The sequence below is a fragment of the Lemur catta genome, chromosome 8, assembly GCF_020740605.2.
Source record: "Lemur catta isolate mLemCat1 chromosome 8, mLemCat1.pri, whole genome shotgun sequence".
Taxonomy (NCBI): Eukaryota; Metazoa; Chordata; class Mammalia; order Primates; family Lemuridae; genus Lemur; species Lemur catta.
The window spans coordinates 1,316,163-1,338,429 of NC_059135.1; the positions used below are offsets into that span (position 1 = coordinate 1,316,163).

Genomic DNA, 22,267 nt, shown 5'->3' on the forward strand with positions numbered 1-22,267 from the left:
TGAACAGTTCTGCAGTGAACGGTCTGGCACACTGGTCCTGCTGCGTTCCCGCTGGAGGTGGTCGGGATGCCTTCTGAGAGGTGGGATTGCTTGTTCAAAAAGTAACGCAAATCAGAAACAGAACTTGCAGTCTGTACAATGTTCGTCCTGTGGACACACCCTCTTTTATTCAACCTTTGGGATATTATTATTCTCATTTGCTGTTATAAATATGGTTGTGGTGGACAAATCTGTGAGTGCATCTCGGAAGACGCTCACCTTACTTCCCTGGGTGGGGTCCAGCAGCGCGGCCGCGGCCAGGCGGTCTCTGCGGACCTGACAGCCGCGTCTGCACCAGCTGCCTCCTCCCCACCTGCCCCGTCCTCCCTGCCTGCCCCGTCTGGGCCCCTTGCTTGCCAGGCCCCGAGATTTTCTTCCCAGCCCATCTGATCCTGTGGCTTACGCCGCCTTGGTGACTGTGCACCTCTGCGCTGCGCCCCCAGGCCTTCCGGAGCACCTGGCCTGCCTGTGCCCTCTGCACCGCTCCCTTGTTTCCACACTGCTCCCCCCACCCTGCCCCACCCCGCCGAACCCCTCCCTGCCGCCCCACCCCCAGCTCCTGTGCAGAGTGGAGACATGCTGGCGCAGTTTACCTGCTCTTTCCCACCTCTGCCTCCGTGTCCTGGTTGCCAGCTCCTTGTGGGCCGGGGCCAAGTGCCAGGAAGCCTCATGCCCAGTGTCCAGCCCTGGCCTTGCGGCCAGAGGTGCTCAGGCGGGTTCGAGTGGAGGGAGACCCTGAACTGGGACCCTTCCCTTTCGCAGATAGGCACAGGCCCGGGGAGCCCAGCGTCCCTGCTCTTCCCTGCTTCAGGCCCCACACCCTGCTTGCGTGGCTTTCTCTGACCACCTAGTGGCCTCCATGCACCCTCCCTGCCATCTCAGGAGGATGCACCTGCCCCGGGAAGGGGCCTGTCCTGGGCTGCCTGCCCGACACTGGGCAGTGTCGCTCCCATCTGGAGTCAAAGGCCCTCCTGGGCACACCTCTCTGAGGAAGAGACTGCCCAGCCCAAAGGACAGGCATGCAAGTTGCTGGCTGTGCTGGGTTCCTGGGGAGCAAGGAGTAGCTCTTCCTCCTCTTCCCCCCCCCCTCCTGTGCTTCCTCTTCTTGCCCCTCCCCCTGCCCTCCCCGCCTCCTTGGTCACACCTGTTGACCTGCTGCTTGGCACCTGCACCCCACACTGCTGCCCTAGCCTGTCAAACCCACTTCCACCTCGAGACCCTGAGCCCCCTGGCGGCCCTGCCCCCACCTCTCCCATCGCACCCTTTTCTCCACGGGCACATCCAAGGTTTACATGTCAGCTGCCTGTCCCGAGACAGAGAGAGAGAGAGAGAGAGTGAGTGAGTCTGTGCCCAGTGCCTGGCACACGCTGAGCTCAGCAAACCTTAATGGAATGAGTGAATACATTTCTTAGGAATGTGTTTTCCTTTGATCTAAAAACCTGGTCACAAGGAGGACAGCCCTGCTGAACTGTCCCCTCTTGGCCCCACTGGACGCTCTTTCGCAGGGGCTGTACAGAGCAGACGAGCGGTTTGGTCCGGGCGTCGAGACCTACCCTGACGGCAGCCAGGACGTGGGGCTGTGGTTCCGGCAGCACCTCATCAAGCTGTGCACCGCGGTGCCCGGAGGCTTCTCCCTGTGCAGCCGCCCCGAGCTCTCCGGCTTCTCCACACACGCTCCCGCCAGGATCCGCCTCTCAGACGAGGAGACGATGGGCTGGGGCCTGCACGAGGGGCAGGACCCCTTTTTCTATGAGTATAAGCAGTTTCTTCTGAATGATGACTTAATGCTGCCCCCAGAGATGTCCATCTACTCAACTGACAACTGCCACCTGCCCATGACACGCTCTCTCCGCAAGGAGCTAGACGCCCGCATCTTTGCCAATGATATTCCGCCGTTCGTGGAGGATGGAGAGCCCTGGTTTATAGCAAACGAGACGCCGCTGTTGGTCAGAATCCAGGAGCAAGCGTACAAGTTCAGGTGATGAGTCTGCTCTTTCCCTTGCGTCGCGCTGTCCCTTTGCAGGCAGGGCAGGTTCCCCAAGTGCTCAGTGCCGGGCGCTGCTAAGGGTCTGAGTAACTCTCAGGTTGTGTCCCTGGGTAAGCTTCGTGCGCTTTTCTCACTGAGTGACTGTCACAGCCCCGCTGGGAAGAGGGCGGGAAGCCCCTGTGTGGTGGTGAGGGGGGAGAGGCACCCTAGGAGGGAGGGCAGCGGGGAGCCAGGTGGGGCCGTGGGCTGTGTCTGTCTGCACAGGGGAGCGGGTCCCAGGATCCCTCTCGCCCACTCTCGGGGGAAGCAGTGGTGAGGAGGCTGCTCGCTGAGCGTGCAGCCAGGGGAGACCGAGGCTGGTGTGTGGCCCTGGATGGGGCATGGCAGGGGATGGGCTCCCGAGTCTGTGGGGCTGAGGGCAAGTCCTGACTCTTGGTCCTGTGCATGGTCTTCTTGTGCAGGTTGTAGCTGGTGCCCCTGGCCCCCAGAATGGTGTCTGTGATGAGAATTCTGTGGGTCCAGTCCCTGCTCATGGTTACCATGGAGAGAAGGGTTTGTCATCACTGTTACATGTTAACGCAGGATCTGCCCGAGAGCCAAGGGTGGGAACACAGGTTAGGGATGGCTGGGGGCCTGCCAGGCCTATGGCTTCTCCAGGGATGGTATGAAAAGGTGGACCTGCTCTTCTGGTCTCCAAAGAGCCCTGGCACCCCACCTGGAGCCCCAGGAAAGTCAGTGGCCCCATAAGGAAAACTGCTTAAATTCTTTAAGTTAAAATATTCAAGAACGTTTTAACCCGTTTCTTTAACTTTGTCTTCAGATATCAATAAACTGTTTAGAATGCATATTTTGTGAGTACAAGTGGTTACTTTTCCATCCATGCAACCATCCATCCACCCACCCATCCATCTACCCATGCAACCACCCATTCATCTATGCAACCATCCATCCTTGCACCCATTCATCCATCCATCCATTCATTCATGTAACCATCCATCCATCTGTCCATCCACTCAACCACCCATCCATCCACCCAACCACCCATCCATCCACCCAACCACCCATTCATCCATCCATCCACCCATCCACCCATCCATGTAATCATCCATCCATCCACCTGTCCACCCATCCACCCACCCATCTAATCATCCACCCATCCATGTAATCATCCATCCACCCATCCACCCACCCATTCATCCACCTTCCCATCCATCCACCCTCCCATCCAACCATCCATCCATCCATCCATCCACTAATCCACCCATCTATCCATCCACCCATCCATGCAATCACCCATCCATGTAATCATCCATCCATTCATCCACCCATCCACCCACCCATCCAACCATCCATCCATCCATCCATGCAATCACCCATCCATCCATCTACCCATCAACCCATCCATCCACCCATCCATCCACCCACCCATCCATACAATCACCCGTCCATCCATCTACCCATCCATGCAATCACCCATCCACCCATCTATCAATACACCCATCCATCTATCCACCCATCAATCTATCCACCCATCCATGCAATCACCCATCCATCCATCCTTCCATTCACCCACCCACCCATCTACCCATCCATCCATCCATCCATCCATCCATCCATCCATCTATCTATCCATCCAGCCACCCATCCATCCACCCACCCATCCATCTACCCACCCATCCATCCATCCATCATGCAAACATCAACTAAGCCTGTAATCATTGATGATTGTTGGGTACAGAAGTCACTGTACATCCACAGGTTCTCGATTATGTAGGGGGTTTATGTACACAGAGGAGGCTTCGAGTTGTGTGGTGAATAAGCATGGGACATGCATGTTCTCTACTCAAACAGAAAAGTGAGCGAGCAGATGGTAGGGTGTGGGGGCTTGGTGCTGAGAGGTGGACCCACATGTGTGCTGGCCTCCTTCCCACCCAGGGTCTTTGCTGTGAGAGCTTGTTTCCCAGAAAACATGAAGTGGTGCATCAGAGATGCATGGGGTCCACTTGAAGCCGGCATATTCCTGCTGAGTGAGCCTGAGCATCTTTGTCCCCGTGTGGCATGTCCTCATGGCTGTGTGCATCTAGGCCAACTCGGGCTCCGTGTGCTGAGGCGCGAACGGTGCAGGGAGCAAGGAGGCCCTGGGCAGGGTGTAGGTCTGAGGAATGAGCAGAGGTGGAGTAGGATGGAGGTGGCCGCCCTGGCCCTTTCTCATGGCGGATGTGGGGTGTGCAGACCTGCCTAACACCACTGGGCCCATTGTGTTGTCAGGAACAAGAAGGCTCACAGAAGCTGGAACATGGGTGCCATCCTGGAAGGGGACCGTGGTGGCTTTGCCTGTTGCGGGCCCAAGGAGGAGTTTTCCAAGGAAATGATCCTGAAAGCTGAGGAAGGGGACCACGACTGGATTCAGGGGATCCTGAGGGACAACTTTGCCAGCGCCGACGTGGCCGACTCCAAGGGCTACACTGCACTCGCTGCTGCCGCGGTAAGCCCCGCCCATCCCGCAGGTGCCTGCAGGAGTGCTCACCTGTGAGGGTGCTGTGGGGCGGGGGAGTTTGGGTCCAAGAGGGGCTGGTGTGTCCACACCTGCTTCTCACCGTTCAGTGGAAATCCGCTCACCTGGGTGTGACATGTGAGGCCAAATGGGAGCAGAGGACTGGGGACATGTCACCTGTCCGTTCCTCTGTCCCATGCTCTACCTTGTCCCCGCACCACACTTGGGTGTGAGCACCAGTGCCCTGCCCTGTTGTGGGTGGCTTCGCCAGGGGCAGCAGGACACCAGGCGACCCTTCCTGCCCCTCGCTGAGAGCCAGGTGCCTCCTGGCGAGTCTGGCTTTGTCTTCCTCCAGGTTCATTGCCACTGTGACATTGTCAACCTTCTGCTAGACTTTGGGGCTGATGTGAACAAGTGCACGGACGAGGGCCTCACGACACTGAGCATGTGCTTCCTCCTCTACTACCCCTCCAGGGCTTTTAAGCCCAACATCGCCGAGAGGACCGAGCCTGAGCTCCAGGTCAGCCCCGGGTGGCCACCACACCACCCACTGTCTACTGTTGGTCTCTCTGTCTCTCTGCCCATGTCCAGCAGCCACTGCCCTCCCGTGTGGACCACGCTCACGCAGGGCAAAGCATGAGACAAGGCCAGCGGGGAGGGAGGAGGAAGGAAGGAGCCTGGGTGCCTCCCACGGAGGCAGAGGGACGAGTGTTCCCTACGAGCCACGTGCACAGCAGCGAGGGGGCCGAGACTGCCTGTGCCACGCTGTGCAGGAGAGCGCGCTGTGGAGGGAGGGGAGGCACCTGCATTTCCAACAGTGTCCTGGTGGCGCTGACGCTGCTGGCTCGGGGACCACGCGTCTAGGATTGTAGCTCAAAACGGAAACACAGCAAGAGACGGGACATCTGGTGGAAATAAAATGCATAATTAAAATTTTTTGAGTAGCCACATTAAAAGAAAGTAGAACAGGTGAGGTTAATTTTAATAATGCATTTTATTTAGCCTAATGTATTCAAAATCAGATCATTTCAGCGCGGCCTTTCCTGGGTCTCTCCTTCACACATGCCGCGCATCGCGGTTGTGGACAGGCCACGTCCACGCGCTTGGCGGCCACATGCAGGGTCACATAGTCCTGGTGTGGCCGGCTCAGTGCAGGTGTCTCCTTTTGCCTTTGAGGGTTTGTGGCAGGGGCCCTCACCACAGCTCTGGTCTTCTCAGTCTTGGTGCTTTGAAGACCATCCTAGGCCACGCTGGTCCTTGCTGAAGAAGGTTGTTGAATGGGGTTGTCACTCTAATTTCTTCTTTCTTCTAATGACACTTTTTTGGTACTTTCCAAAGGAACCCTCGAAACCCCTAGCCTATCCAAACTTTGTGTTCTCCATTGCTGACTCGAACACGGAGTGTCCCTGTTACGAGGAGGGCGGCGGCGAGCTGAGACTGCCACCGTGGGCCTTGGGCAGCGAGGAGGGCAGCCTGTCCCCGGGCACTCGGCGCTCCGGGGAGTCCACCGACGTGAAGAGCAGCTCTCTGACCTGGGACTCGCCGTCAGTGAAGGGCAGCGTTGGTGACGTGGAGAATGGGCCCGAGGACACGTTGGGAAACGTAGACAGGTACACTCTGTACAGCAACGAGACGCGCTTCGAGTCCGACGTCTGCGTGTGCAACCTGTCCATACAGCTGTCGCAGAGCCTGCTGGAGAAGAGCGCGCAGGCCCACAGCATGCTGCCAGGCCCCGTGCTGGGCACCACCGGCTCCGACCAGGGGACCATGAGGAGGATGGCGCTGTCCATGGTCGAGTAAGTCACTGCCATGTGGGCTGGCAGGGGCGGAGGGTCACGTTTAGGGGGAATCATATGCTCGGGGGACCCACGTCACTTCCCTGTACTAGCGGGAGGTGATGTTTCTAGAGACGTGTCCGCATGTCGGTGTGTCTATCCAGGGGTCCGCACCCCCCACTGACCGAGCCTGCAGGGAACGCCACCGGCGGGTCCGCTCGGCGCCGTCCTGGCCCTGGTGTAGCCCGCGGTGCTGGCTGTGCAGTGTCTCAACAGGGGCCTCGGTGGCCAGCGCTGGGGAGTCCCGGCCACGGTGTGTGTGGCGCCTGCCTGCGCCCCCACCTCCCCGTCCACACTGCCTAGACCAGCGGGTCTCAACAAGTGGTTCACGCACCCCGGGGGCTGAGCCCCTTCCAGGGAGTCCTCCAGGTCAGATAGTTCTCATAACGATCCCGAGACGTTAGTGGCCTCTTCCCTGTGCTGGCATCGCTGACGGCGCGGAGACGAAGGCGCAGAGGTGCAGCCAGAATCGGGCGCTGCTGTCACCTGAGTGCTCTTGGTGAAGCAGTAAAAGTGACTAATTTTGTTAAATCTCGACACCCCAATATTCTGGGTGACGAGAGACGGGAAGGACGTCTGAAGCCCGCCTGCCGCAAACCAGAGCGCGAGGGTCCCGTCCCTCAGGCCTTCCCCCTGCGCCCCCACCCGCCATCTTCTGCCCCTGCTCCTCTGCAGAGCTGTGTGTGCGTGGCGAGTGTGTGTGAGGGGTGGGCTGTGTGTCTGTGGTGTGGGATGTGCGTGGCGTGGTGTGTGTGGTGTATGGTGTGTGTGTGGTGTGTGTGTGGGGTGTGGAGAGTGTGGTGTGTGTGGTGTATGGTGTGTGTGGTGTATGGTGTGTGTGTGGTGTGTGTGTGGGGTGTGGAGAGTGTGGTGTGTGTGGTGTGTGTGCTGGAATGTGTGTAGTGCGTGTGATATGTGTGGTGTGTGTGTGGTGGGTATGTTGGAGTGTGTGATATGTGTGTTGTGTGTGGTGTGGTGTGTTATGTGTGTGGGGGTGTTGTGTATGGTGGGTATGGTGTGATGTGGCGTGTGTGGTGTACATGTTGGAGTGTGTGTGAGATATGTGTGGTGTGTGTGACGTGTGTGGTGGGCATGGTGTGTGGTGTGTGTGGTGGGCGTGGTGTGTGGCATGTATGTTGGAGAGTGCGTGTGTGTGGTGTGTGTGCTGGCCGTGGTGTGTGGCATGTATGTTTGAGAGTGCATGTGTGTGGTGTGTGTGCTGGCCGTGGTGTGTGGCGTGTATGTTGGAGAGTGTGTGTGTGTGTGTAGTGCATGTGGCGTGTGTGGTGTGCATGTTGGAGAGTGCGTGTGTGTCTGTGTGTGTGTAGTGTGTGTGGCGTGTGTGGTGTGCATGTTGGAGTGTGTGTGTGGCGTGTGTGGCGTGCATGTTGGAGAGTGCGTGTGTGTGGTGTGTGTGCTGGGTGTGGTGTGTGGCGTGCATGTTGGAGAGTGCGTGTGTGTCTGTGTGTGCGTATTCCATAGCACACCCCACGCCGCGCCCTCCCACACTTCCCCCACCCCAGTGCCTGCCCTGCCCTGTCCTCGGGGTCTGTCCCGGCGGCTGGTGTGAGGCCGTCTTGCGCCCTCCCTGTGGCCGTGACCGCGACGTGCCATGTCGCTGCCCCCCAGGCAGAGAAACAGGTGGCGGACCATCCAGCTGCTGCTGCACCGAGGCGCTGACCCCAACCTGTGCCGCGTGCCCATGCAGGTCCTGTTCCTGGCCGTCAAGGCCGGGGACGCGGACGGGGTGAAGGTGCTGCTGGAGCACGGCGCGAGGACGGACATCCGGCTCCCCCCCCAGGTAGGCGCCGGCTGCCTGCGGGCAGGAGAGCGCGCGGGAACAAATGGGGACTTCCGGGCCTGGCCGGGCCAGCTCATCCCCAAGCCAGTGGCCGGCGAGCCTCGGTGGGGGGGGGGCAGGGCAGGCATCCTGCTCTGGGCTGCGTTTTGCACCTCACGGCCCCTCCTGGGTTCCTCGCGTGCTGTCCCCAGGTCAGCACCTGATCGTCCTCACTGGGCCGGTCTGTCATGGCAAACTACGACCTCACGCTGCTGAAAATGACATTATTTTACCGTTTTGCTCGAGTAACTGGATGTAGAATTCTGGGTTCAGAATTGTTTTCCCGTAGAACTTTGCTTCCCCGCGTCCCGGCCTCCGTGGGACTAGGTGGGGAGGGTGCTGCCCACCTGGCTCGCGCCTTTGCGGGCGCCTCCTCCCTCCCTCCTGTGCAGGTAACCCCACTGGGCGCCGGTAACCCCACTGGGCGCCGGTTACCCCACTGGGCTCAGGTAACCCCACTGGGTGCCGGTTATCCCACTGGGTGCAGGTAACCCCACTGGGCGCCGGTTACCCCACTGGGCGCCGGTTACCCCACTGGGTGCCGGTAACCCCACTGGGTGCCGGTTACCCCACTGGGTGCCGGTTATCCCACTGGGCGCCAGTAACCCCACGGGGCGCCGGTTACCCCACGGGGCGCCGGTAACTCTACTGGGCACATGTAACCCCACTGGGTGCCGGTTATCCCACTGGGCACCGGTTACCCCACTGGGCACATGTAACCCCACTGGGCGCAGGTAACCCCACTCAGCGCTGGGGCGGAGGGTGGGACCCAGGAGTTTTCTCGTGTCATTTCTCGAGTGTTTCTCTTTACTCGCTCTCTCCACTGTCCTTCTGCAGCGCCCGCGTGGCAGACGGTAGCACCCCGAGCCCTCTAACACGCTCCTAACTTTTATTTTTGGGGTGTGTTTTCTGTTCATTTGTACTTCTCTGTGTGGGGAAGTTTCCTGAGCTCACCTGTCCTTGTTCCTGGACTCAGCCACCAGCTGAGCTCATCCCGCCATGCAGCTTGGTGGTTGTCATTTCACTCAGACCTCCGGTGGGTTCTGTCGCGATGTGGCACCTGCGTGTTCTTCCGGCGCCCGGGCTGTAGTTCCGGCAGCGTCCTGTGCACTTGTGTCCCCTTGCCCACCTGGGCTTGAGTCCTCTGGTGGCAGCTGCTGTCCCTGCGGTGCTGGCTGCTCCCACGCCAGGTGGTCCCGGCTGCCGTGGGCTCCTCTCGCTGTCGCCTCTGCCCGAGTGCCCGGCTGCTGCTGCAGTCCTGCTGTCGCTGCGGGTGTTGGGCCCCAGGGGGGAGCCCGCCTGCTGCTGAGCTCGGAGAGTTCGTTCAGACTGTGAGACCCGTCTGCCTGTCGGTCACTGGCGGGGAGGCTGCTGCCGCGGGGCACCAGCTGCCCTCTCAGTTTCCTCTGGCCGGTCCTCCCGGCCGGCTCTTTCTGCCGTTGGGGCCCTCCTGGGCGCCCTTCTCCGTGGCGCCTTCCTGTCCGAGCAAGGCCGCGCTGCGGGGCACTGGGGCTGGGCGCGTGCTGGGGAGTCTCCGCCGGCCTGGCCGGCTGCCTCCAAGGGCCGGGTCCCCCAACCGTCTCCGTGCTGTGGTGCTCGGGGCAGTCCTCCACGGATGCTCTCGGCCGATGGCCAGAGGCACGCTGTGGCCGGAGAACGGACAGGTCAGGGGCTGCGTGGCCATCAGCATGGGGGCGTCTGAGCCAGGGCCTGGCAGGGATGGGAAGGGGCTTTTCTGAGAGGAGGGTGTGGACGACTGGTTTAAAATCACGCTGGTTCAGGCCCAGCGCTCCTGCCTGGGGCCTGGCAGACGGGTGTCTTGAGGGGAAAGGGCACGTGGATTTCGCGGCGTGTTCAGGGCTTTCAGTCCGTTCTGTCACTAGTGGCACTTGCCTACCCCTGTCCTGTGGGTCCCGGGGCTGGCGAGGTGAGATACGCCATCGGGCTCAGGCAGTGTGGGAAGGAGTGGGGCAGTGCGTCCCCGGCATCTGGGCCTCCAGGGACCTCACCTGCCTTCCACCCCCACCCCGCGTTCCCTCTGCAGCTGGGGGCGCTGACGCCTCTCCACATAGCCGCTGCCCTGCCCGGGGAGGAGGGTGTCAGGATCACGGAGCTGCTGCTGCACGCCGTCACCGACGTGGACGCCCAGGCGGCCGACCAGGACCACGTGTACAAGCCGGACAAGGTGTGTGGTCTTAGGACAGGCGGGGGGCAGCGGGGACTTGGCCAGGCTGAGGAGTCCTCTCTGACCTGTGCTCACGGAGCACGTCTGGGCCCCTGGAGTGGGACGGAGCCAGGGTAGGTCCAGAACAGCCCACCCAGACGACAGGCTTGTTTTGATATCAAGAGGCAAAACTAATTGATTAAAATAAGTGAGTTAAGAGCCTGTTTATTCAGGCAGTTGAGCAGAGCATGGCGGCCCCGTGAGGACATTTTGCAGGCAACTCGATCTCACGCCTTTCAGAAGGTTGTCTTTGCGGACAGGGTTTCCAGGGAGTCCCCGGGGCCGCCTCCAGCAAAGCTGTCCTGCCTGGCCCTGCCCTGCCCTGTCCCGCCCTCCTCCCAGCCGCCCCTGTGCAGCGGGGGTGGCCCCTCCCAGCCCCTCTTTGTCCCCTCGGCCTCTCCCCTGCTGCTCTCAGGAGCCAGGGCCCGAGTGGGACCCCAGCGCCTGGTTCCCTGAGTGGGCTCTGAGCTCGGAAGTGCCCGCCCAGAGCAAGCTGTCGTCGGGGCCCTTGTCCACCTCGGCCTGTGCTGAGGGCAGTGGCTGGCCTCGGGGTGGCATGTGGTTTCCCGTCCTCGGGGAGTGGCTGCCAGGCTAGGCTTGTTTCCTATTGTTGACAAGAGTTGTGTTCACCTGGACAGTGTGGGGACCTGGAGACCTGGCGCTGCAGGGTCCCTGGAGCTTGTGGGCTGACCCCCTCCCCGGGTGCCTGGCTGGAGGGGGCAGGGCAGGAGGGGCTGGCTGCCCGGGGCGGGGCTTCCACGGGGTGGCACCCCAGCAGCCTTTGGAAGGCAGAGGTGGGGCTTGGGCACAGTCGTCCCAGAGGCCTGTCGGGGTGGGCAATGCGTGGGAACAGGGGCGGGTGCAACACGAGGCTGGGCTGGGGTGGCTGGTGGGGCTTGTGTCCCCAGTTCACACTCTGCACTTGCAGAGTCAGCTCTGAACCCCCACAGCCGGGGGCCGTCCTGGCCTGTCCAAGCCCCCAAAGACCGCCAGCCATGGCCGTGGAGCCATGTCTTCCCTCCTCCACGAGCGCTGAGCCCCTTGAGGGAAGGAGCTCTGTCCTCTTCCTCCTTGTGCCCCACAGAGCCTCGTCCAGCCCCGACACGCAGAAGAAAGTGCGGGGCATGTGTACACGCATGGGCATGTGGCCTGTGCAGCTCACTGCATGTGAGATCCGTGAGGGGAGGGCACAGAGTGGCTCTGACCACTGGCGGGTGACAGGCACACGCAGGCCCGGCGCCAGCACTCAAGAGGGTTTCACGGGATGGAGCCGCAGACCCGCGGCCTGGGGGAAGCTCGCTGGCTCCTGTTGCCGTTTCCTGGGGCTGGTGGCCTGCCCCGGCCGGCACGTGGCAGGTCTCTGGGCACTTGGAGGGGGCCGGGGGCCAGGACTTGAGCCCTCTGTTTGCACAGCTGGACCTGCCGTTCTCAAGCATGAAGCTCAGCAACGAGCCGGGCCCGCCCAGCACCTACTACAGCCCGCACGCGGCCCTCCCGCAGGAGGGGGGCAGGACGGCCCTGCACGTGGCCTGCGAGCGGCAGGGCAACAGCAAGGTGAGCGCGGGTGCCCGGTGCTGGGGCCGCAGCCCACAGGGTTGTGCTCGTGCCGAGATGTAGGTGAAGGCCGGGCAGCACGCGGGGGTGGGAGGAGGAGTGGAGGACGGGAGCCCCCGCCCCAGGGCCGCAGGGACGACCGCGTCAGAGCAGCGCCGAGCCAGGCAGCCATGTGTCTGTGCACGTGTGTGAGTGCCCTTGCTGTGCTCACTGTGGGTGTGCGTGAGTGTGCACGTGTGTGTCTGTGTGTGCAGGTGTGCGCCTGCCTGTACACACCTGCACGGCCCTGAGCACATCTGAGTGTGAGCGTGTGCCTGTAGGTCAGTACGTGCGTGGGCATGGACACGGGTGTGGAATTGTGTGTGTGCCTGGGGAACGCACACATGCACACGGTCTCTGCGTGCCGGCTCCAGGCTACGAGCCCTTGGCATGCGGCCCCCCGACAAGGGTCCTGGCTGCTGTGGTCCAGCCGGCGGCTCTCCCCCTCCAGGGCAGCGCCCTCGGGCCTCCTGCCTCAGGGAAGGGCACTTCCCACATGGAACGGAAGGCAATGGGGTAAAACCAAGTAGGGCACAGTGGGTAACGTGTGCCTGACCACGCGGAAGGCCGCACGTGCCCACATGCATACAGGTGTGGGCCTGGGTTGCAATGTGGGGTCCCTTTCTTACTATGGGACCCAGTCAGACATGTTTGGGAGCCTCTGGCCGGGCTGCAGCTGTCTTGTGCTTCTGACCCCCACCTGCCATTGTCACCGGCCTCTAACTCAGGCCCGGAGCCCTGGGAGGTGCCCACTGGCCCTGTGGCTGCCATCTCCTGCCTGCCCTGGGGGTCAGTGCCCAGCAAGTGGGGCGCAGGAACCACGCTGAGGAGGCTGCGTGGCCGGATGGGTGTGGGGACACTGGGCAGCCGGGTCTCAGCTCTGCCCTGTGGAGGCCGGTGCAGCCTGGGCCGTCGGCTGTGTGGCACGGAGCAGGCTGAACCTCAGTTTACCCACCATGAGGTGGAGCTGATGACCCTGGGCCTGCAGCGAGGTCAGTTCATCACCTCCCAGGGTGACCATGTGTGTGAGAGTGGCGTGTGCAGTGCTGGGAGGAATGGGGCAGGTGGAAACAGGCTGCCTGCGTCTGAACATCCCTGGGCAAAGGCTCCTGGGGCGTTGGGGGAGGGAGCAGGTCCCTGGGGGTCTTCCAGGGGACGGGCCGCCACCCTGACCAGAGCCACCTGAGGTGCCATGAGCACAGGAGGAAGGGGACGGCAGGGCTGCAGGAAGGCCTGGCCCAGGCCCCGCCACCATGCACGGGCCCGGGCTTTGGACTCGGAGTTTCTGCCATGTACTGTGTCCTTTTTACTGGCTGCAGGTTTGGAAAAGTTCTGGGGAAACAGAGTTAGGAGACACTAAATGTGACGCTAGTAGGAGAGGGACAGACCTCCGGAGAAATCCCAGCGCTGAGGACACGAAGGCGGCAGCAGTGCGGCCCCCATCTGCATCCCCGGGGGGGAGGGGTGTGGGGGGAGCCTCCCCCAGGCCCTCAGCAGCTTCTGCAGGGGGCGGGGCACAGAGGCCAGGCCAGCTGTGGGGGGTCTCAGCAGGCAGTGGGAGCCTGGGCTGAGAGAGTCCCTGCGGGACGGAGCCGAGAGGGCAACTCCCCGAGCTTCTCAGGGAAGAGGAAGCAGAGCCGGGAGAGGCTGAGGTTGCAATGCGGGTGTTTCCTAAAGGGAAGTGAGAGTGTCGCTTCCAAGCGAAGAGGAGAGCAGAGGGACTGCCTGGGGGAGAAGGGCGAGGGGCGAGGAGGGGCCGCCCCTCCAGGGCAGAAAATGCCCGCTTTGGCGGAAGCTGGGGGCTCTTTTTTTTTTTTTTAAAAAAAAAGACAGGGTCTTGCTCTGTCGCCCAGGCTGGAGTGCAGTGGCCCAATCACAGCTCACTGCAGCCTCGTACTCCTGGGCTCAAGGAGTCCTCCCAGCCCGGCCTCCCAAAGCGCTGGGCTGCAGGCAAGAGCCACCATGCCCGGCCAGGGGCTGGGTTCTTCACGCGCAGGTGTTCCCGTGCAACCCCGCAGCCCCGGTGAGGGAGGTGTTCCCGTGCGACCCCCGCAGCCCCGGTGAGGGAGGTGTTCTCGTGCGACCCGCAGCCCCGGTGAGGGAGGTGTTCCCGTGCGACCCGCAGCCCTGGTGAGGGAGGTGTTCCTCCAGCCACACCTGGTACCTGCCAGGTCCTGCTGGGAAGGTGATCTGGTCTCGACTGTCCCTGTCCACTGAAAACAAGCCGTTCATCAGTTTACACCTCGAGGTCCTGTAGAAAACATCGTCTCAGTCTAAAGATGCATCCACCCACCCACCCATCCACTCGTCCATTCATGCAAATTTTAGAGCTCTCTGTGTGCCGGGCAAGGTGCTGGGCTGGAGGAAGTAGCAGTTGACAGACAAAATTGATTTTCTGGCACTTAAATTAATGCTCACTCTCAGGTGCTCTGTAGGTGTCTCTCTAACCCGTCGTGCTTCTGCCTTTCTGCCCACGCAGTGTGCCAGGGACATCGTCCAGCTCCTTCTTTCCCACAGAGCAAATTCTAACCTGCTGTGGAGTGGCCACTCCCCGCTCTCCCTGTCCATCGCCAGTGGGAACGACCTGGTGAGCATGTTCTCCCCCTACGGACCTGTGCACCTCTGCTGTTTCCATTTCCAGTGCCCTTCCGCCAGGTGGTCACTGGGATTTGATATTGTTGGCCATTCATCCATCCACCCATTCATCCATGCCTCCATCTGTCTACCCATCTGTCCCCCCAGCAGCCCAGCCACTCACCTGTCAATCCATCCATTCACTTATCCATCTATCTGTGCATCTACTCATTCTTCCATCCCTCCATCCTTCCTTCCATCCACTCATTCATCTACTTATCCACTCATCCATCCATCCACTCATCCATCCATCCACTCATCCATCCATCCACTCATCCATCCATCCACACATCCATCCATCCATCCATTCACTCTTCTATCTGTGCATCTACTCATTCTTCCATCCCTCCATCCTTCCTTCCATCCACTCATTCATCTACTTATCCACTCATCCATCCATCCACTCATCCATCCATCCACTCATCCATCCATCCACTCATCCATCCATCCACACATCCATCCATCCATCCATTCACTCTTCTATCTGTGCATCTACTCATTCTTCCATCCCTCCATCCTTCCTTCCATCCACTCATTCATCTACTTATCCACTCATCCATCCATCCACACATCCATCCATCCACACATCCATCCATCCACTCATCCATCCATCCACTCATCCATCCATCCACACTTCCATCCATCCACTCATCCATCCATCCACACATCCATCCATCCACTCATCCATCCATCCACACATCCATCCATCCATCCATTCACTTATCCATCTATCTGTGCATCTACTCATTCTTCCATCCCTCCATCCTTCCTTCCATCCACTCATTCATCTACTTATCCACTCATCCATCCATCCACACATCCATCCATCCACTCATCCATCCATCCACACATCCATCCATCTACTCATCCATCCACTCATCCATCCATCCATTCTCATATCCATCCATCCATCCATCCATTCACTTATCCATCTATCTATACATCTACTCATTCTTCCATCCCTCCATCCTTCCTTCCATCTACTCATTCATCTACTTATCCACTCATCCATCCATCCACACATCCTTCCATCCACTCATCCATCCATCCACACATCCGTCCATCCATCCATCCATTCATCCTTTTGTTTAACGATATTTATTGAGCATCTACTATGTGTCAGGCAGGCACCATTTTACGTACTAGGCGCTAAATAAAATGACGTCCCTGCTCTCAATCCTCACACATTCTAACTGGGGGAGTCAGACCATACACTAGTGTGCAACTCAATTTCAGGCGATGATAGTGTCGTGAGGAAAATAAAGCTTGGTGAGGGGATGGCGAATGACAGACAGGTAGACTGCTTTAGCAGGGTGGCAGGGAGGTGACATTTGTCTGGTGAGGTGACATTTCAGCAGAGCTCTGCACAAGCCGAATGCATTGGTGACGTGAGGAGGGGCTTGCGGGACTTCTGCACAGGCCAGCCCCTCTCTCCTCCTCTCACGCTCAGCCGTTCACCCAGCAAGGAGTGTGGGCCCCGCTCAGTGCTGCCCCGTTAGAGGCGGGGAGGGGGGAGACAGCTTCATGCTGAGGGGCAGAAGCTCCTCAGAGCCAGGCGCTAGTGACTTGTGCCGGCTATGTCTGCTCTTGCACCTGGGCTCCGGGGCGGAACCTGAGCAGGTGGCTGGGGACGTAGTCACAGGTGAGATGTGCCTCATTCTGCCTCTGGTTAAGTGGTCACAGTGACACTGGGAGCAGGGTGATGTCCAGGGAGCCTACGGATGCTCCTGACCCCATGCAGGGGGACCTGCCCTGCGGCCGCTGCTGCCTGGGGCGGGGAAGCAGGTGGGAGCCGGGACCAATCAGAGCATCCACTTCTGGGAGTGTGAGAGAAGGTGCTGGAACCAGCCCCGGGGTGGAGTCCGGCTCCTCCCCGGGGAACCAGCCATGCCACCCTCCTGGCCCAGAGTCCTCTGCGAGGCAGGGCAGCCGTGCACTGTGGGTAGGGTCCACGGGAAGTGCCTCAGTGGGACCTCTGTGTGCAGGCATCAGTCCTGGAGTGGCCGAGCTCTGGGGTCTTCCCCTCAGTAAGGGGAGGTGACATGGTGGCCTAACAGGCCTGTCTGTGTGCCCAGGTCGTGAAGGAGCTCCTGTCCCAGGGAGCTGACCCCAACCTGCCCCTGACCAGAGGCCTGGGCAGCGCCCTGTGTGTGGCCTGCGACCTGAACTACGAGCACCAGAGGAGCACGGACAGCAAGCTCGCCCTGGTGAGGGGTTGGGGGCGGAGGGGGAGGGCTGGGCCTGTGGCGGGATGGGGTGTCAGGGCTGCGCCCTGCCTCAGTAGCCCCCTTTCTGCTCCTTCCTGGCAGTGGTGGATCATTGGCTCTGTGCCCTCCAAGCCTTGGTGGTCTAAATGGTTGAGAAAGAACAAAATATTGTACATTCCTTAGAAAACGTGAAGTGGCAAAACCACTCAACAGGCCACACGAGTCCCCCCGGGCGTGTCCCGGTGCAGACAGTTTGGTGCAGCCGCGCTTTCTGATGTCGCGTCAAGAAGCCCGGTGCGCACGGCTGGGAGGGGTCGGGGGCCGTGTCCTGGCCCCGGGGAGTGGCCGTCGCCGCGGTCCTGCCTGAGTGGGGCCGAGCGTTTGATCTGCTTTTCCTTCCTCGGTGCCGCCGGCTGTCTGCGTGGCGGCATCGGCGTGTTTCTGGCTCTGCCCCGACAGGAGCCTCCCGTCGCCTGCAGCTCCGTGAGTGTAAGTCACGATGCTCGTGGATTCTTTTGTTTCTAAGTTTTTTGCCAAAATGAGGCCATGCTGTACACACCTTTAAAAAAAAACTGTGGTAACACACACATGACGTAAATGTCACCATCTGCACCTCCTGGGCGCCCGCTGGCCAGTGTGAAGTCTGGCCATGCTGTTGTGCGGCCACCACGCTGTCCACCTCTGTCACTTCTGCATCTTGCAAACTGGCTTCTGTCCCCATTAAAATGACCCCCAGCCCCTCCGCCGGCCCCGGCACCCACCGCTGTACTCCAGCCTCGGTGACTCTGACTCCTTCCGCGGCCCTCGAGGCTGTGGCACCAGGCAGCGTCTGTCCCTCTGTGACTGGCTCGTGTCACTCAGCACGGTGACTTCAGGCGTTGTCCACGTGATGCAGTAGCAGGTGTCAGCTTCCCTTTCTTTCTGAGGCCGAGCGACGTTCCCAGTGTGGACGGACCCAACTCTGCTTCTCCATCCCTCTGTGGACGGGCACTGGGCTGCTTCCGCGTTGCAGCTGTTGTGAGTCTCGCTGCTGTGAGCGTACGTGGACAGAGGCCTCGTCAAGACCCTGCTTCGGTTCCTCGGGGCGTGCACCAGAAGTGGGTGGCTGTGTCCAACGGCGAGTCTGTGTTTGGGTTTTTAAGGAACCAACATGCTGTTCGCCGTCTCAGCTGCTCTGGTTTCTGCTCCACCAGCCAGGCTGGGCTTCACATCGTCCAGCCCAGCGTGGGTCCCTGCGACCCCACATCCTCGCCAGCACTTGTCCTCTTCTGTTTCCTCGATCTCAGCTGCCCAGTGGGTGTGAAGCGGCATCGCACTGTGGTTTCCGTTGGCATCTCCCTAACCATTAGTGGCGCTGAGAACCCTTTCCTGGCTTAGGGGCCGTTTGCAGGTTGTCTCTGGAGAAATGTCTACTCAGATCCTTTGCCTGTTTTTGAATCATGTTGTTTTTTGTTGTTGTTTTTAGGGATTCTCTGTATATTCTGAATGTTAACCCCTGATGGGATATTTCCTCTCATTCTATAGGTTTTACTGTGTTAATAGTGCTTTGTGATGCACAGAAGGTTTTAGTTTTCACGTAGCCCCATTTGTCTATTTTTTCTTTTGTTGCCTGAGCCTTTGGTGTCACATCTAAGAGTTCGTTGCCAGATCCAGTGTCACGAAGCTTCCTCCTATGTCCTCTAAGAATTTTACGGTGTGAGCCGGGGACTTTGGCAGATACTTCTCAGTGTTTGCTTCAGTGAAACTGCAGGGCCCCGGCTCGGTTATCCACGCAGGGATCTCAGTGCCTGCCGGGGAGATTCCAAATAGCCTCCACAGCTGATCCCCGAGTGTGGGGGCCACCACCTTCCTTCTTGTCTCTCCGCTTCTTGCTTTTGGTCTGGCCGCAGCGTGAGCCGTGAACGGGCCGCGGTGGGGACGCAGGGCGTGTGCCGGATGCCGGGGCTGCCGGCTCCTCAGCCCACCTCCCTCTCCGCATCTTGCTGTTCAGGCTGCGGCAGAGACTTGTCAATTGAAAACAAACAAACAGGTTTACAATTTGGAAGAAGAGAGCTTTATTTCTCATAAAGTTCCAGCCCGGATGGCCACTCCGGCAGGCTGGGAAACGGCTCCCGGCCCAGGAACTGGAGCTTCGAGGCAGGGACAAAGGAAACGGGATTTTACGCTGAGCGGGGTGGCAGAACATATGTGTTTAACAAGCTAGAGGAGGAGTCACGAATGTTTGTGAACAGAGAACTGTCCCCCGAGCAGTGGGGCTTCCTGCCCTTTCGTGGGCTCCGTGTCCCTCTGTGTCAGAAAGATGGGACAAGGACACGAAAACCCTCTGCCCACGTTCCGCAGTGTTAGTGTCACTTCGTGGTCGTGGTGTTTTATCAGGACAGGAGGCTGGCGTGGCCCCTGGGAAACTCGGACTGGCGGCGTTAGCGGGGAGGGCTGCTGGGACGTGCATCTGACCTGCCACATCGTGACAGGGACGCGGCTGTAACTCTCTCTGGGGGCCCTTGGCGGAGAGGGGTCTGTTCGGTCAGAGGGGCTTAGGGTTTTATTTTTAGTTCACACACTCCACTTACGGCCAAGAGATCCCTTGTTGCGAGGGTGGAGTGGCTATTTGTCCCCAGGTCCCTCTGGGCCCTCGGGGGGACCCCTCTGGCCTGGAGGAGAGGCCGAGGGCCGTAAAGCCTTACAGCCAACTAAATGCCATGGGGCCGCACAGGACTGGGGTGCACAGGCACTCATTAACCCCTAAAAATCTTTCAAGCAGTATAGCTGAAAACCAAAGCCCAAAACAAAGTGATACAATTAACTTATCTGCAGGCATCGAGCAACTGCAGTCTTGGTCTTCATTACAGACGGGTAGCAATCGGCTCTATAAACAGCATTTTGTGAAGACCGTTGGACTTAGGGACTTCAGGGACTTTGGTATCTGTGTGCCTGTCCCTGAGTTGGAGGGTCTGAGCTAATTCATCCCTCAAACTGGCCCTGACAATCTCACACCCCTGCCTCTTCCCCAAGTCCCTGGGCCTGGGGGTGCGGGGGCGTCTACGCAGCCAGGCCGGCGGGTTCCAAAGGAGCTCCGAGGGCTGCACTGTCAGGACGTCAGGAGTAAAGTGAAAGACAAACAGCGTTAACAACTGACAGTTCAAGGAGAGTTTGGGGGTTAGAATGGAACAAAGGAGGGAAACTATTCGGTTAGGAGCCAAATGAAAACGTCATGAAGAAAATTGTAACTTTTTTTTTTTTTTAGTCAAGAAACAACCCACAATTCAATTAAAACTTTGGGCAAATAGTTAAAAAACTCAGTAAGGCTAGGAGTTCACATAATGGGTCTGTTGAGACAATTTTCTTTCCAATTTCCCATTTTTACTGAAGGCGAGTCATAATAGGACCCATTTATTTGCAAAAAAATTCCAGTCTCATGATACTTGGCTTGATTATTTGCATCAAGTGCAGTAAGAATAATTGTTGGCCATAGGCTTTGTTTTTTTTTAATTGGCTTTGCTGGAATTTTTTTTCCCATAAGATGTCTCAGATATGAGACTTAAAGCCTCTCGAGCCAGACCAAGGGCTTCGCTGCTGAAGGTTCCTGTGGGAATCAGGCACATTCCTCTTCCTCCAGGTCCCAGAGAAACCTGGGGCTCCTGGGCCTGTCAGCAAGTGACGTTTTTGCTTCTGCAGATCAGGAAATATTATAGATGAGGTATCAGGACAGTATTTGTCCAGAGGGCTTTAGTGGCCATATAAACTTAACCCGATTAGGGGAACACGACATTCCAGCCAGCGCCTGGCAAAGTGCCAGCATCTCCAATTCTGTCCCGTTACAAAAGGAAACAGATTCTTATTGCACTTGTGCAAATAACTATCTTGCCATAAAATAAGAATACTCACAAATAGTTTCCAAATTCTGGAGAAATCAAGTAGAGAGAAAAATAAATGTTTCAAATTGTTTACAAAAATATACCTTCCCAGTTTGTTGTGGGCTACAAATAGCTCAAAAGAGGAAAAAAGAGTTTTGGCTTCTGGAAAACAAAACATAAAGAGAATCAGTCATGTTTAAACAGCAGTCTTTAGAAGAATTCACTTAGTTCCGTCTGTTAATTTTGGTTTTGCGTGAGGCTGGGTTGGCAGTCTTCATAGCGTCTGCCTTAAAGTCGTGGAAGTTTCTCTTTTTGGTTCTGTTTTCGGTTTGACTGGTGTGGTCACCAGAGCCATCCTGCACACGGATTGAGGGGTACCTGCCAGAGTCCCTTCTATGCCTTTCCTTGAAGAAGCAAACTTGGCTCTGTGGTCAGTCACAAACCACCTTTTGAGAAGAATCAAAGTAAAATAATAATTGTCAGTTGATGACAGAAGTCTTAGAATTGTCGTGGTTAAAGAGACAATTGACAAAGAAATTTGGTTAAGTTTTTTGGCACATAACAATTTAACATATAACTGTAATTATTATTAACATACATCAAAGCATATCAGAATTCTAAGAATCTCATATAATTTTGGCACACATATTAATATTTCTATAGATATAACCTAAGAAAGTTAAATGCCATTTCATGTTTGACAATGCTTCCTGTGTAGTTTTAACATACCGAACAAGCCGAAAGTTTCTCTCTTGGACTTTCAGTGGTTCTAAATATCTTTTTAAAAAACTAGTTTGAGGTCGAAAAGACTGAATTTAGAATTTTGATTTTGGAAAGTCTGTCAAATATTAAAGGTCTAAAACACTTGCTGTCATAAAACAGGCTTACTATTATTACTATAAAATAATATTTATTTAGCCAAAGTGATAATTTAAAGATTTTTTTTTTTTTTTTGAGACAGAGTCTCGCTCTGTTGCCCGGGCTAGAGTGAGTGCCGTGGCGTCAGCCTAGCTCACAGCAACCTCAAACTCCTGGGCTTAAGTGATCCTCCTGCCTCAGCCTTCCAAGTAGCTGGGACTACAGGCATGCGCCACCATGCCCGGCTAATTTTTTCTATATATATTTTTAGTTGGCCAGATAATTTCTTTCTATTTTTAGTAGAGACGGGGTCTCGCTCTTGCTCAGGCTGGTCTCGAACTTCTGAGCTCCAGCGATCCGCCCGCCTCGGCCTCCCAGAGTGCTAGGATCACAGGCGTGAGCCACCGCGCCTGGCCTAATTTAAAGATTTTAAGGGCACAAATTTTATTCTTTAATAGCGAGGAGGATGAGCGTGGTCACTCACACCTGTAACCCCAGCACTCTGGGACGCTGAAGCGGGAGGATCGCTTGAGCTCAGGAGTTCAGACCAGCCTGAGCAAGAGTGAGATCCCATCTCTACAAAAGAAAAAACAGCTGGGCGTGATGGCGAGATCCTATAGTCCCAGCTACTCGGGAGGCTGAGGCAGGAGGATCGCCTAAGCCCAGGAGTTTGAGGTTGCTGTGAACTATGATGACACCACG

General features: G+C 57.9%; 1 protein-coding gene across 7 annotated transcripts in view; it reads left to right on the forward strand.

Moving 5' to 3' along the window:
* The window catches only part of ANKMY1 (ankyrin repeat and MYND domain containing 1), a 60,219-nt gene that overhangs the window by 16,326 nt on the left and 21,626 nt on the right, over nucleotides 1-22,267 (forward strand). For all 7 annotated transcript variants that reach the window (XM_045559933.1, XM_045559932.1, XM_045559934.1 and 4 more), the window contains 9 exons: nucleotides 1,545-2,017; nucleotides 4,295-4,511; nucleotides 4,876-5,040; nucleotides 5,859-6,316; nucleotides 7,985-8,156; nucleotides 10,240-10,380; nucleotides 11,833-11,973; nucleotides 14,492-14,599; nucleotides 16,722-16,853. In XM_045559933.1, coding sequence (XP_045415889.1) covers nucleotides 1,545-2,017; nucleotides 4,295-4,511; nucleotides 4,876-5,040; nucleotides 5,859-6,316; nucleotides 7,985-8,156; nucleotides 10,240-10,380; nucleotides 11,833-11,973; nucleotides 14,492-14,599; nucleotides 16,722-16,853 — 2,007 coding nt within the window. The remainder of the gene's footprint in view (nucleotides 1-1,544; nucleotides 2,018-4,294; nucleotides 4,512-4,875; nucleotides 5,041-5,858; nucleotides 6,317-7,984; nucleotides 8,157-10,239; nucleotides 10,381-11,832; nucleotides 11,974-14,491; nucleotides 14,600-16,721; nucleotides 16,854-22,267) is intronic.